Source organism: Salminus brasiliensis, chromosome 24, assembly GCF_030463535.1.
Source record: "Salminus brasiliensis chromosome 24, fSalBra1.hap2, whole genome shotgun sequence".
Classification (NCBI taxonomy): domain Eukaryota; kingdom Metazoa; phylum Chordata; class Actinopteri; order Characiformes; family Bryconidae; genus Salminus; species Salminus brasiliensis.
In genome coordinates, this window is record NC_132901.1 from 4,459,599 (window position 1) to 4,474,365 (window position 14,767).

Consider the following 14,767-nt stretch of genomic DNA (forward strand, 5'->3'; position numbering starts at 1 on the left):
GTGTGTGTGTGTGTGTGTGTGTATGTGTGTGTGCGTAACAAAACCAACTGAGGTGGCCTGACCTCAGGTGTAATAAGAACAGGGCTAGTACTGCTGATCTAGGTTCAGGACACACAGGTGTGGGACACACTTCTCTACTGCCCTCTAGAGGAAAGCAGCTGAAGAGGAGCAACAGTGCTGGTTCTTCAAAGCACGGTTTAGTGAATCTGTTGGACTCTGGTTTTCTGAATGGATCAGTTGATGGTCTTCAGTTCATCTATGAGAGAGAATCAAACTGCTGCTACTGATCAGTGTGTGAAACAGGGGGTAAAAACACTCATTAGAAATGTGGAATGATAGATGGGCTGGACATTCAGAACTGTGCATGGAAATCTAAACAGACATAAAGAAGCTAAACTCAGATTTTATTATAATATCTCATAAAGGTAAAAGTGTATGAGGGTGAGAACCAGCTTTAAGAAAGAGCATGAGGGGCTCTGCTGCATTCACACCTCCAGCACACACAGGAAACTGTTGGTGGTACTTGGTCACTTCCTTTACTAATACGTCTAATGCAGTTAAACTAGCCGAGCCGTGCAGCAGTGCTGTAGTGTTCCTACAGAGACACAGTAACTCAGTGTTTCAGTCTTTCAGAGATTAGAGATGTCTCTCAGTGTTTATGATGAAGTGATCTACTTTGAGGAGCTGAACAGAGCAGATGAAGAGGAGATAACTGTGGTTATGTATGAGAGCGCAGACGCTGTTAGAGGACATGACCCCAACACAGAGACAGAGGCCGTCAACACGAGGAGGAAGCTACAGACACAACAAGCAGGTATCATTACTAATCCTTTATTGAATCTCTTCTTTTAGAGACAGTAAATACTAGAATACTGGAACACTGAGCTGTATTCTGTAGGAGCTCTACTGTAATGCTGCACTTCTGGACTAGGTGAACTGTTTTAGTGGTGGTAAAGAACAAGCAGCATTACTACAGTACAGCTATCAGTGCATCTTTGTATTGGACTGTAGAGAACATCAGTAGATCACAGGTTCTTGGGAAGCTCTCAGTAAACACAGGTATCTCATACTGATAAAGGTGTAGTTCAGTTTCAGGTAGGATTGGTCAACAGAGAGAACCCACTATAGGTCAGACTCACACTATAGAACTGTTCTCTGGTTACTGAGAGACCAGCATGGGTTTTATACAGCTCTAACAAAGACGTGGTCTGATGTGAAGTCTGGATGATCTGACTGCTGGATTTGATCAGTCATAGATGAGGAGCTGATGCTTATCTTGGCATAGTTGAATAATGAGAGTTAAGTACCTGCAAGTTATATTTACCCCCCAAAATAAAGTGAAATACAGCCAGCCCACTAATGAAAGGGTATATAGAAGGGCTACTGTCGAGTATGGAAGCAAGGCTAAAAGTTAATGCTGAGCTGACCAGGAAAGAGAGAAGCCTCGAACAGAGGAAGTGACACTGTGGGTATCTGCTCAGAGAAGATGAGTGACTGTGGTGTGATGTAATGAATCCAGAGGTTGACTGGGTGCTAAGCTAAAAGCTAACCAACAAACCAGTTACGATCTCTTCAACTAGCTAGCTAATTGAGAAAAGGCAGCAGGTTCTGCTGAGTTTGGATTTGTAGCCAGCTGTTTGGGCTTAAGTAAGGTAGCTATCAGGTTAAGCACCACATCACAGACTGTGTTCCAGCTAACTGAGGCTCAAATCACACTCATTTAGAGGAAAAGGTCTCAAATCTGAGAGCACAGAGTCTCAATTCAGTGTTCTCCTCCTTCTGTGTTCATCTCTTAGAGTCACTAGGGAGACTTTACCTGTGTTTAAACAGTGATACTGGTTCTGACTGAAGCTCATGTATCTGTGTTTCCACCATAGATAGTCACTCTAAAGGAAGCAGATGCTACAGACTGACTGCAGTGTGTCTGGGGCTGCTGTGTGTTCTCCTGCTGATTGCCATCACACTGCTGTGGATCAACTTCAACAACCTGACTGCAGAGAGAGACCAGTTGCAGGCAGAGAGAGACGGGCTGCAGAGAAGGCTTTCTGAACTGGGTCAGTGATTAACTGCAGTTTTTAATTACACTCACTGACCACTTTATTAGGAACATCATTCTAATACAAAGGCGTCTCAGTTTAATCCAGGAAAGATCTTCACACACCATCACACTAAACATCAGGTTGATCTGTTGACTCAAGGTCAGGCTGGTTCCATAAATTCCTGCTGTTTATGAACTTGGCACTGGAGTGAGGGCAGCAAATTCTGGAGTGAAGACTAACTGACCCTCTTAACCTGTGTCTGATTTTAATGTGTGCTGCTGCCACGTGATTGGCTGATTGGGAGATTGGGGGTTGCATGACTGAGAAGGTGTTCCTAATAAAGTGTCTGGTTCACTAAGAGCTCTAGTGATTGATTTCAGCTCTTAGCTGAAGAGCTGAACTTCATTCCATTAGATAATGAAACAGAGAGACTGAAATATGATATATTATATTTGATATTAATGGAGAATATGAATGATCTTGTGTTTAATCGAGGAAATGCAGAGAAACACTCCTCCTTTATTTGATCTGTAGGAAAAGCCGCTCAGGAGGGATGGATCTACTTCAGCTCCAGTATCTACTACATCTCTACTGAGAAGAAGAGCTGGAGTGAGAGCAGAGAGGACTGCAGAGAGAGAGGAGCAGACCTGCTGATCATCAACAGCAGAGAGGAACAGGTGAGAGAGAGAGGATGTTGGGTGGGGGGGGGGGGTCAGAATGTACTGTTAGTCAGTCAAGTTGTTGATTGGTTGGTTAGAACACAAGAACAGAGAAGAGCACAGTTAGAAGAACACAGATCAGCAGAGTTAGAAGAACATTTAGAGCACAGGTTTGAGTGCTGATCATCTCGGTAAACGCCAAACTTGATGGATTAGTTCAGTTTACTTTACTGAGGGACTGATTAGGTACACTGGGTGCTGGATGGGAACTGGAAACACTGGATATCCTCAAGAAGAGCTTTGAAAACGCTGACACTCACTCATACACATCTCTCTCTCTCTCTCTCTCTCTCTCTCTCTCTCTCTCTCTCACACACACACACACACACACACACACACACACACTCTCTCACACACACACACACACACACACACACACTCACACACACTCATCAGGTCAAAAGATTTTAAACTGATCACATGATGAGTTGATGGAAATGTCTAAGCAGTTATTGTACTTCAACAGAAGTTTATTCACAAGCTGAGAGGAGGTCAGCATGCTTGGATTGGTCTGACTGACGGTGAAAGAGAGGGGGTCTGGAAATGGGTGGACGGCTCAGCACTGATCACTGGGTAAGAGAGCACTGAACTGAACTCTGATCATGATGCAGTTACTGACTCTCACTGCTCTGATAAACACACTGATCCTCTGATTCTCTCTCTCAGATTCTGGAGAACTGGAGAACCCAACAGATCAGATGAACACTGTGTCATAACTGGATATGAGTCTGATCCTGTAAAGAACTGGGCTGATTTTCCCTGTAATGATCAGTTTGTTTGGATCTGTGAAAATAGAATATCAATGAAACAGTGAGCCTGAGTGTGTGTGTGTGTGTGTGTATTTTTGTATTTTTGTATTTTCTGATTTTTACTGTGATTGTTAGTGTGTGTATGATTGTTAGTTTCTGTGTGATTGTTAGTGTGTGTTTGTGTGTGTGTGATTGTTAATGTGTGTGACTGTGTGTGATAGTGTGTGTGTGATAGTGTGTGTGTTAATGTGTGTGATTGTTAGTATGTGTATGTTTGTTAGTGTGTATTAGTGTGTGTGTGTTAGTGTGTGTGATAGTTAGTGTGTTTGTGTGTATGTGATTGTTAGTGTGTGTATGTGTTTGTTAGTGTGTGTTAGTGTGCGTGTGATAGTTAGTGTGTGTGATTGTGTGTGTGATAGTGTGTGTTTGTTAGTGTGTGTGTTTGTTAGTGTGTATTTGTGTGATAGTTAATGTTTGTGTGTTTTAGTGTGTGTGATTGTTAGTGTGATAGTTATTGTGTGTGTGTGTGTTAGTGTGTGATTGTTACTGTGTGTGATAGTGTGTGTGTGTGTGTTAGTGTGTGATTGTTACTGTGTGTGATAATGTGTGTGTGTGTGTGTGTGATAGTCACTGTTTAAGAGATTGTAGTCTGGTGCTTCTGTGGTGCTCTAATGGTTTGTAATGGTCTGCTGCTGGTGGTCCAGTACAGCAGACAACATAATCGACCAATTGAAGCAGTGATTTTATTGAAATTGTCCATTCCACCTTAAATGATGTAGCAATTGTGTTGTAAAATTCATCTTATGGATAAAACAGTTATTAGGAAACATAACCAGATTCAAATAAACAGTTTCTCTCTGTTTGTAAAGAGGGGAGTTTCTATCACTATTAAAATGTTCAAATTGTGCCCAGTTTTGTCCATTAGATTATTCCAGAAAAAAATCCAAGTGAAAACGTTTGGACTGGTTGTGGCCATGCTTTGACTTCAAGATCTCTCTAATAAAAAAATAAAAAAGTTCTGCTCAGTAAGAGGTGATGAAGTGCAGCACCCTGGACAGCTCCAGTAAGGGTTCCCCATTGGAGTCTGTGATTAAATGATCATCCTTAAGCACAGTGAACAGCCCAGCTGAATAATTAATAAATCAACCCATGTAATGATTAACAGCTGATCTGGAGAGTCAGTGACCTCCGTATACAATCAGACACTGTCTTTATTCTCTATTGGAGCAGGACTGAATGTGTGTGAGGCAGTTCTCCTGCTGAAAATCACACTTCTGTACAGATTCTGTGCTTTAAAGACTCTATGAGGACTAACAGACTGTAAGAAACATGCACAGCTTGTTGCTGGTGTGTTCTACAGTAGTGTGTGTGGAACTCAGTATCTTTGGATGCAGGAACTCAGAAATACAGCCGTTGGTTGAATCTGATTTTAAGCTGCTGACTGGCTCCCTCTTGTGGATCAACATGAGTTGACTCCCAAACTCAGGCTGTTTAAAATGCTAACAGGATCTTCCTCAGAGGATTTTAAAATACTGACCAATCACAGACTTAAAGGATTGTGATATATACCATAAATGTACACAACACACACCACCACATCCCCACCATGTCAGTATATCTGTAGTGCTAAGAATTACCCACCCCCCATATACTGCCTGCTTCGTGGTGGTCCAGTTCTGCTGAGCATTGAAGACCAGGGTGAAAGGAGACAGATCTTATGGCTGCATCTTCTACCACCTTGCTAACATTCACATCATCTATAAAACGTTATTAGGAATTGAAGTGTTCAGAGGAAAAGAGCTACTGTGCACATTATTACAGAATTATAAATATAACACATAAATTAACCATCTGGAAAATACTCTCAGCTGTGAGTGCTGGTACCTAGACTCAAAGACAGACAATACACAGAGATTAGAAAACATTTGAATTAGGATGACGATACATTAAGCAGCTACATCCAGTCTGGTTAGGATGGTGTTGTAGATGGGGGTTTTCAAATGGGCCTAACTTGTTAATTCTCCTGCTCTCTCTCAGAAGCATATGATGCACAAATCTATACAGTTACTATTGAAATGATTTAACCCGCATTGCATCAGGTTTATTAGCTTCAGTAAAGTGAAAACACACACAGCGGACAGTGAGCACACGTTCCTGGAGCGGCGTCCCTGTCTGTGTCCTTGCTCAAAGGCTCAGTGGCAACTTGCCACGCCTGGGTATCGAACCAACAACCCTGTCATCAATAGCCCGGTGCTCTTACAGATTCTGAGAGCCAGACACCAGATTCTGAGAGCCAGACAACAGATTCTCAGAGCCAGATTCTCAGAGCCAGACAACAGATTCTCAGAGCCAGATTCTCAGAGCCAGACACCAGATTCTGAGAGCCAGACACCAGATTCTGAGAGCCAGACACCAGATTCTCAGAGCCAGACACCAGATTCTCAGAGTCAGACACCAGATTCTCAGAGCCAGACACCAGATTCTCAGAGTCAGACACCAGATTCTCAGAGTCAGACACCAGATTCTCAGAGCCAGACACCAGATTCTCAGAGCCAGACACCAGATTCTCAGAGCCAGACAACAGATTCTCAGAGTCAAACACCAGATTCTCAGAGCCAGACAACAGATTCTCAGAGCCAGACACCAGATTCTCAGAGCCAGACACCAGATTCTGGCAGTGTTCCTGAGGCCAGTTCACTAATATTCTTCGGCTTGCTGCTGCAATCACCAAAGATTTTCTATAGGTTTTAAGTCAGGTGACGGTGAAAGCCCCTCTGGAATCTTCCAGGAAGGTCTGATGAGGCCCAGGTTTCAGCTTTCTCACAGAAGGCAATATGTTTTCTCCAGGGTTTTCCTGATTTTTGATTGCACCAATCTTGCTCTCCACATGTGTGTGAATTCAATAGAGCACACACTCGCTTAGCATGTCAGTTGAATTATCACACTGCACAGCTGGACTAAGCTGAGTGTGTTCTACCGTAAACTAAAGGAAGGAAAAGCACTGTAAAACAGGCTGTACTTCATGCTGTAAAGAGGGGTAAAGTGGGGGTGGGGGGGCATGTGGGCATTATACTGTGGTAAAAGCAGTCAGTGGGTGTAAATGTGGTTGGAGGAACCTGAGTGCTGTTGCCTGTAGGTCTCTTCTCTATCAAAACATTAGCAGACACCCTAAACCCTAAGCTTTAGTCACTCACTAGGAAATTCACCTATTGACTAATATAAGTGTGGACACAGTGGACTGATATCTGCCTCCATGATTCCTCTCTCCTCCATCCTCAGTCGGTCACTCAGATCTCACTTGAAGGCCGCCATCTTTAGCCCTTTAGATCCTACTGCTGTGCTTTACTGCTGAGCCTAAACACAATAATTACAGTGAACTTCACAAATAATCAAATTGTTGATAGTTTTATAGATTTAAAGATAGATGATAGATTTATAGGTTTTAATATATATCAGTGTGCATGTATCATTGTGCATGCAGATGGAGTAAGTCTGTATAAACAACTGAGAACTGAGAACTAAAGAACTGAGAAAGTTACAGATAAAGACATGACTGTATAAGCCTGTGTGGGCTTAAGCATGTAAGCTGTAATGTCACATGGTAGCTGTACGTGCAGAAGACCGTCACGTGGTTGAGGTGAGAATTTAATGAAGCACACACTTGTTTAGTATATCAGCTTAACTCACACTGCACAGCTGGACCCAGACTTGAGTTCACTGATAAAAAAAATAGAAGGACAAACATTACATCAACATTTCACAAAGTATATATAAATATATATAATAAATATACTGCTCTCACTGATAAGGAGAGCTGCATTATTTTCCACAGCACATACACTTCTCTACTGCCCTCTAGAGGAAAGCAGCTGCAGCTCCATCACTGAAGAGGAGCAACAGTGCTGGATCTTCAAAGCACGGTTTAATGAATTTGTTGGACTCTGGTTTTCTGAATGGATCAGTTGATTATCTTCAGTTCATTTATGAGAGAGAATCAAACTGCTGCTACTGATCAGTGTGTGACACAGGGGGTAAAACACTCATTAGAAATGTGGAATGATAGATGGGCTGGACATTCAGAACCGTGCATGGAAATCTAAACAGACATAAAGAAGCTAAACTCAGATTTTATTATAATATCTCATAAATGTAAAAGTGTATGAGGGTGAGAACCAGCTTTAAGAAAGAGCATGAGGGGCTCTGCTGCATTCACACCTCCAGCACACACAGGAAACTGTTGGTGGTTCTTGGTCACTTCCTTTACTAACGCCTCTAATGCAGTTAAACTAGCCGAGCCGTGCAGCAGTGCTATAGTGTTCCTACAGAGACGCAGTAATTCAGTGTTTCAGTCTTTCAGAGATTAGAGATGTCTCTCAGTGTTTATGATGAAGTGATTGGAACTGAGGAGCTGAATAGAGGAGATAGGGTGGAGATGGTGGTGGCGATCTATGAGAGCGCAGACGCTGTTAGAGAACATGACCCCAACACAGAGACAGAGGCCGTCAACACGAGGAGGAAGCTACAGACACAACAAGCAGGTATCATTACTAATCCTTTATTAAATCTCTTCTTTTAGAGACAGTAAATACTAGAATACTGGAACACTGAGCTGTATTCTGTAGGAGCTCTACTGTAATGGTGCACTTCTGGACTAGGTAAACTGTTTTAGTGGTGGTAAAGAACAAGCAGCATTACTACAGTACAGCTATCAGTGCATCTTTGTATTGGACTGTAGAGAACATCAGTACATCACAGGTTCTTGGGAAGCTCTCAGTAAACACAGGTATCTCATACTGATAAAGGTGTAGTTTAGTTTCAGGTAGGATTGGTCAACAGAGAGACCCCACTATAGGTCAGACTCACACTATAGAACTGTTCTCTGGTTACTGAGAGATCAGCATGGGTTTTATACAGCTCTCACAAAGACGTGGTTTGATGTGAAGTCAGACGACAGACAGTCTGGATGATCTGACTGCTGGATTTGATCAGTCATAGATGAGGAGCTGATGATTATCTTGGCATAGTTGAATAATGAGAGTTAAGTACCTGAAAGTTATATTTACCCCCAAAATAAAGTGAAATACAGCCAGCCCACTAATGAAAGGGTATATAGAACGGCTACTGTCGAGTATGGAAGCAAGGCTAAAAGTTAATGCTGAGCTGATCAGGAAAGAGAGAAGCCTCTAACAGAGGAAGTGACACTGTGGGTATCTGCTCAGAGAAGATGACTGACTGTGGTGTGATGTAATGAAGCCAGAGGTCGACTGGGTGCTAAGCTAAAAGCTAACCGACAAACCAGCTACGATCTCTTCAACTAGCTAGCTAATTGAGAAAAGGCAGCAGGTTTTGCTGTGTTTGGATTTGTAGCCAGCTGTGTGGGCTTAAGTAAGGTAGCTATCAGGCTAAGCACCACGTCACAGACTGTGTTCCAGCTAACTGAGGCTCAAATCACACTCATTTAGAGGAAAGGGCCTCAAATCTGAGAGCACAGAGTCTCAATCCAGCGTTCTCCTCCTTCTGTGTTCATCTCTTAGTCACTAGGGAGGGTTTAGCTGTGTTTAAACAGTGATACTGGTTCTGACTGAAGCTCATGTATCTGTGTTTCCACCATAGAGAGTCACTCTACAGGAAGCAAACGCTACAGACTGACTGCAGTGTTTCTGGGGCTGCTGTGTGTTCTCCTGCTGACTGCCATCACACTGCTGTGGATCAAGTTCAACAACCTGACTGCAGAGAGAGACCAGTTACACACCAGTAACACCAACCTGACTGTAGAGAGAGACCAGTTACAGATCAGTTACACCAACCTGACTGCAGAGAGAGACGGGCTGCAGAGAAAGCTTTCTGAACTGGGTCAGTGATTAACTGCAGTTCTTAATTACACTCACTGACCACTTTATTAGGAACACCATTCTAATACAAGGGGTCTCAGTTTAAGCCATGAAAGATCTTCACACACCATCACACTAAACATCAGGTTGATCTGTTGACTCAAGGTCAGGCTGGTTCCAAGAATTCCTGCTGTTTATGAACTCGGCACTGGAGTGAGGGCAGCAAATTTTGGTGTGAAGACTAACTCACACTCTTGACCTGTGTCTGCATGATTTTAACTGTGCTGCTGCCACGTGTTTGGCTGATTGGGAGTTACATGACTGAGTTCTTAGCTGAAGAGTTGAACTTTATTCCATTAGATGATGAAACAGAGAGACTGAAATATGATATATTATATTTGATATTAATGGAGAATATGAATGATCTTGTGTTTAATCGAGGAAATGCAGAGAAAAACTACTCCTTTATTTGATCTGTAGAAAAAGCCACTCAGGAGGGATGGATGTACTTCAACTCCAGTATCTACTACATCTCTACTGAGACGAAGAGCTGGAGTAAGAGCAGAGAGGACTGCAGAGAGAGAGGAGCAGACCTGCTGATCATCAACAGCAGAGAGGAACAGGTGAGAGAGATAGGATTGGGGGGGTGCAGAAATCAGAATGTACTGTAAGTCAGTCAAGTTGTTGATTGGTTGAAGAAGAACAGAGCTAGTAGAGCACTGTTAGAAGAACACAAAAGAACGCGGTTAGAAGAACAGAGAAGAACGTGGTTAGAAGAACAGTTAGAAGAACAAAGAAGAGCACAGTTAAAATAACTGAGCACAGTAGAGCACAGTTAGATGAACAGAGAATAGCACAGTTAGAAGAACAGTTAGAAGAACAGGGAAGAGCACAGTGAAGAAAACACAGTGTGTATGTTTGTGTGTGGTGAGTTGCTGGAAATGTCTAAGCTGGTATTGTATTTTAACAGAAGTTTATTCACAAGCTGAGAGGAGATCGGTGGGCTTGGATTGGCCTTACTGATAGTGAAAGAGAGGGGGTCTGGAAATGGGTGGACGGCTCAGCACTGATCACTGGGTAAGAGAGCACTGAACTGAACTCTGATCTTGATGCTGACTCTCACTCCTCACTGCTCTGATAAACACACTGATCCTCTGATTCTCTCACAGATTCTGGGGAACTGGAGAACCCAATGGATCAAAGGAACACTGTGTCCTAACTAGCTATATGTCTGATCCTGTAAAGAACTGGGCTGATTTTACCTGTTATTACCAGTTTGTTTGGATCTGTGAAAAGAGGATATTAATGAGGGGATGAGTGTGTTGGTGTGTGTGAGTGTGTGTGTGTGTGTGTGTATGAGAGAGAAGTGAGAAATTCTGTAAAAGTCTGTAAATGTTATCAGATCACTTTCAGTTACCTTAGATTTATAGAATTTTTGTTATCAGGTTTTATTATCAATTAAACTTATTTTCAAATGAAATATATTATAGATATATAATATAGTTTTTATAAAGATAACAAAATTAGCCAGAAAAATATTAAGTCTCAAATCTCCTGTTATTAATCTTTCCTCTATGATTATGAGGTGAATCCCTGCTGGCTGGTTTGAGCAGGTTGATTAGATTCTTCTTGTGGAGAATAAGGTGGAGGCAGTTCTGGACCTGGACATGGTCAAATAGTCTACATGAATAGAGTGATTCTTGAAGTAAATCAGTAAAACACTGATATTAGGAGATCAAGATCAAGCCTGTAAGTGTGAATGTGGAGCCTCAGCTTAGTTTCTGCCACACAGAAATACATTCCTGAAGAAAAACCTCCAATTAGACACAAAACTTAAATTCAGTGGTTAAACTGTCTTCCTCTGATCTGACACAAGAAGGAGTTATAATTCCTGGAGAATAATTCCTGGAAAGTGGCCAATTAGAGATTATGTAGTGATATGACTAGCTCAGATAACTTTTACCAAGGTCTCAGAATTGAATCAGGTATTGAATAGTTTGAATAACTGTTCAAAGGATTCAAATCTCTTTCTAAATATTTGGAAATATTTGATAAAAAAAAAAAAAAGAGTCAAATCAGTGTTCAGAATCAGGATTGAACTGGGTTGAATTTGGTGGGAGCAGTTTGTTCTGAAAGTGATGTGAATCTGGTTCTTTTGTAAAGCTTGCTGTGAATATGAGTGTTAACCTGAGCAGGATTCAGTCAGCTGCTAGAAGAAGCTATGAAGAAGGTCTGCTCTCGTCTTAATCTTATGATGATAAAACTCACTGTGTGTTTCTCTCTTTCTGATTCAGATGTTTTGGGAACTTTAGGGTGTTCGTTTTTAAAGAATTGCTTCTGTTACTGCTGTTACAGAATGAATGGAGGTTTATGGTAATTTATAAAAATGGTTTATAATAAAATGCTGATCGAGATTCATCATATTTGTCTTTTTTTTAAAAAAACACTGTAGTTGTTATTTTACAGCCAATTAATTTATGTTGTATGTATTTGTATGTATTTAAGTTTTTCATGTTGACAAACCTCCGCCCATATAAAAATATCATTGATCAATCTTTCTGAAAACAGATCTGCGTGTAGAGTTATGGAATGTGAAATGACAGTTATTGTTTGGTAATAGTGGATTATAAACTAGTGAGAATTGTGGATTTACTTTTACACTTTTAGGAGGTTATGATCAATGTTGGTCAGCCTGTAAAATATTGAAATATGATATTACTGAACTACAAGTATTTCTTTATCTAACTGAACTGAAGAGTCATTCTATGAACTCCATCATTCCTGACTGTCTCTCAGCTCTCAGCTCCAGCTTGTAGCGTCCTCATGTCTCAGTCAGTGAACAACAAACACCACAGTATTACACAACACATGAGTCTGATCAGTGATTGGTCAGTATTTTAGAATCCTCTGAGGAAGAACCAGTTAGCATTTTAAACAGCCTGAGTTGGGGAGTCACCTCATAATGATCCACAAGAGGGAGCCAATCAGCAGCTTAACATCAGATCCAACCAACGGCTGTATTTCTGAGTTCCTGCATCCAAAGATACTGAGTTCACACACATTACTGTAGAACACACCAGCATCAAGCTGTGCATGTTTCTTACAGTCTGTTAGTCCTCATAGAGTCTTTAAAGCACAGAGTCTTTACAGAAGTGTAATTTTCAGCAGGAGAACTGCCTCACACACATTTAGTCCTGCTCCAATAGAGAATAAAGACAGTGTTTGATTTTATACAGAGGTCACAGAGTCTCCAAATCAGCTGTTGATCAGTAAATGTTTTGATTTATTGCTTATTGAGGATGTATCCCAGACTCCACCAGGGTCACCTTGCTGGAGCTGTCCGGGGTGCTGAATTTCTTCACCTCTTATTGAGCAGAACAGATACGCCTTCTTTTTCTTTTCTTAATTTTAATGTGAAACTCTGAGTTCTACACAGTCCACAGACTGGAATAACCTACTGAACCCAGCCCAGAGAGACACTTACACACTGCTTATCAAACTGTGACAAGAAAGCTGCATCACTCTATATGTTTCTCTTTTTCTATGAGAGCTCAGATCCTCCTTTTTTGCAGTTACTGTGTTTTTCCCAGTAACACTCCACTGTTGCTAAAAGCAATGGTTGTAAGAGTAAAATGCAGTGTTTTATATGATTCACCATTTATAACCAGTCTTTAATTTGTGCTGAAAGGATTTTTTGATTTCATCCCTTGCTACGGCAGCACATATACTAAAATTGGAACGATACAGAGAAGATTAGCATGGCCCCTGCGCAAGGATGACACGCAAAATCGTGAAGCGTCCAATCTTTCCACAGATGACCTCCTACATCTTCTCACCTCCAAAAATCCTACCACCTGTCCACTAGACCCTATTCCATCCCCTCTGTTCCAAACAATCGCTCCAAACCTCCTCCCCTTCATCTCCTCTATCATAAACAGCTCTTTGTCATCAGGTCAGGTTCCATCGGCCTTCAAGTCTGCCAGAGTCGTGCCCATCCTAAAGAAACCAACTCTAGACAGCTTGGACATCGGCAACTACAGACCTATCTCTCTTCTCTCTTTCCTCTCAAAGATTCTCGAACGTTCCGTCTACAACCAACTGTCTCTCTTTCTCACTCTGAACAATCTTCAGGACCCCCACCAGTCTGGCTTCAAAGCTGCACACTCTACTGAAACTGCTCTCATTGCAGTTACAGAGAAGCTCCATGCAGCTAAAGCTGCCAGACTGTCCTCGGTTCTGATCCTTCTTGACCTCTCCGCAGCTTTTGACACAGTGGACCACAAGATCCTCCTGTCTATCCTTGCCGGTCTTGGAATTACCGGCTCTGCATGGCAATGGTTTGCATCATACCTGCAGGGACGCTCATACCAGGTAACGTGGCAGGGCGACACGTCCGCTCCTTGTAGTCTCTCCACTGGCGTTCCACAAGGCTCTGTTCTTGGTCCTCTTCTTTTCTCACTGTACACTCACTCTCTTGGTAAAGTGATATCCTCCCATGGATTCTCTTACCACTGTTACGCCGATGACACTCAACTCATGCTCTCTTTCCCACCGTCTGACACACAGGTTTCTGCCCGTATCTCAGCATGCCTCGCCGACGTCTCGTCTTGGATGGCGGCTCACCACCTCAAACTCAACCCCAGCAAGACGGAGCTGCTGTACATCCCGGGAACTGCTGGACCAAGAAACGATCTTGCAATCACCTTCGAGAACTCACTGGTCACTCCCTCTACTGAAGCCCGAAGCCTTGGTGTAGTGATGGATGATCAGTTATCGTTCTCAAGTCATGTTGCAAACGTAACTCGGTCCTGCAGATTTCTTCTGTACAACATCCGGAGAATTCGACCCTTCCTCTCTAGAGAGGCCACCCAGGTGCTTGTTCAGTCTCTCGTCACTTCCAGACTTGACTACTGCAACTCTCTTCTGGCTGGTCTCCCTCTGCGCACCATCAGGCCCCTGCAACTCATCCAGAATGCAGCGGCACGGGTCGTCTTCAATGTCCCAAAATTTAGCCATGTCACTCCACTGCTGCGTTCTCTCCACTGGCTTCCTGTAGCTGCCCGCATCAGATTTAAAACCCTGACGCTGGCCTACAAAGCCAAGAACGGACCAGCCCCTCCGTATCTGATGGCAATGGTCAAAAGCTCGACCCACCATCCCTCAAAATCCGCGGAAGACAAGCGTCCAGGCTTTTTCCTGTCCTGGCACCGAAGTGGTGGAACGAGCTGCCCCTGGATGTCCGAACGGCCGAGTCGCTCGCTGTCTTCAAACGCAGACTGAAGACCCACCTCTTCAGAGAGTACTTGGACGAATAGTTCTATGGTCGCCTTATTGTATTGTGTTTAGTAATGTCTAAGCTTGGAGGTATCTTTTGTATTATTAGTCTATTCTAACTAGCTAAGGCTTTTCTTGGGTAAATAGCAAAGAAC

At 42.6% G+C, this 14,767-nt stretch overlaps 2 protein-coding genes and 1 non-coding gene across 3 annotated transcripts; all 3 read left to right on the top strand.

Annotated features, from left to right (window-relative positions):
- The first annotated feature begins 570 nt into the window (after window positions 1-570).
- On the top strand, window positions 571-3,728 carry LOC140546901 (C-type lectin domain family 10 member A-like). Its single transcript, XM_072670359.1, has 5 exons — window positions 571-814; window positions 1,893-2,054; window positions 2,574-2,716; window positions 3,225-3,331; window positions 3,425-3,728. Exons 1-5 carry the CDS (start codon window positions 643-645, stop codon window positions 3,570-3,572), a joined length of 732 nt encoding a protein of 243 aa, XP_072526460.1. The 5' UTR covers window positions 571-642; the 3' UTR covers window positions 3,573-3,728.
- A 4,145-nt stretch (window positions 3,729-7,873) lies between these two features.
- On the top strand, window positions 7,874-10,655 carry LOC140546342 (uncharacterized). Its single transcript, XM_072669531.1, has 5 exons — window positions 7,874-8,045; window positions 9,121-9,360; window positions 9,819-9,961; window positions 10,309-10,415; window positions 10,508-10,655. The coding sequence occupies exons 1-5, from the start codon at window positions 7,874-7,876 to the stop codon at window positions 10,653-10,655; spliced, it is 810 nt and encodes a 269-aa protein (XP_072525632.1).
- A 2,390-nt stretch (window positions 10,656-13,045) lies between these two features.
- LOC140547275 (U6 spliceosomal RNA) lies at window positions 13,046-13,148 on the top strand. The gene has a single exon (XR_011978454.1). It is a non-coding gene; the product is annotated as a U6 spliceosomal RNA (small nuclear RNA).
- The last annotated feature ends 1,619 nt before the right edge of the window (window positions 13,149-14,767 follow it).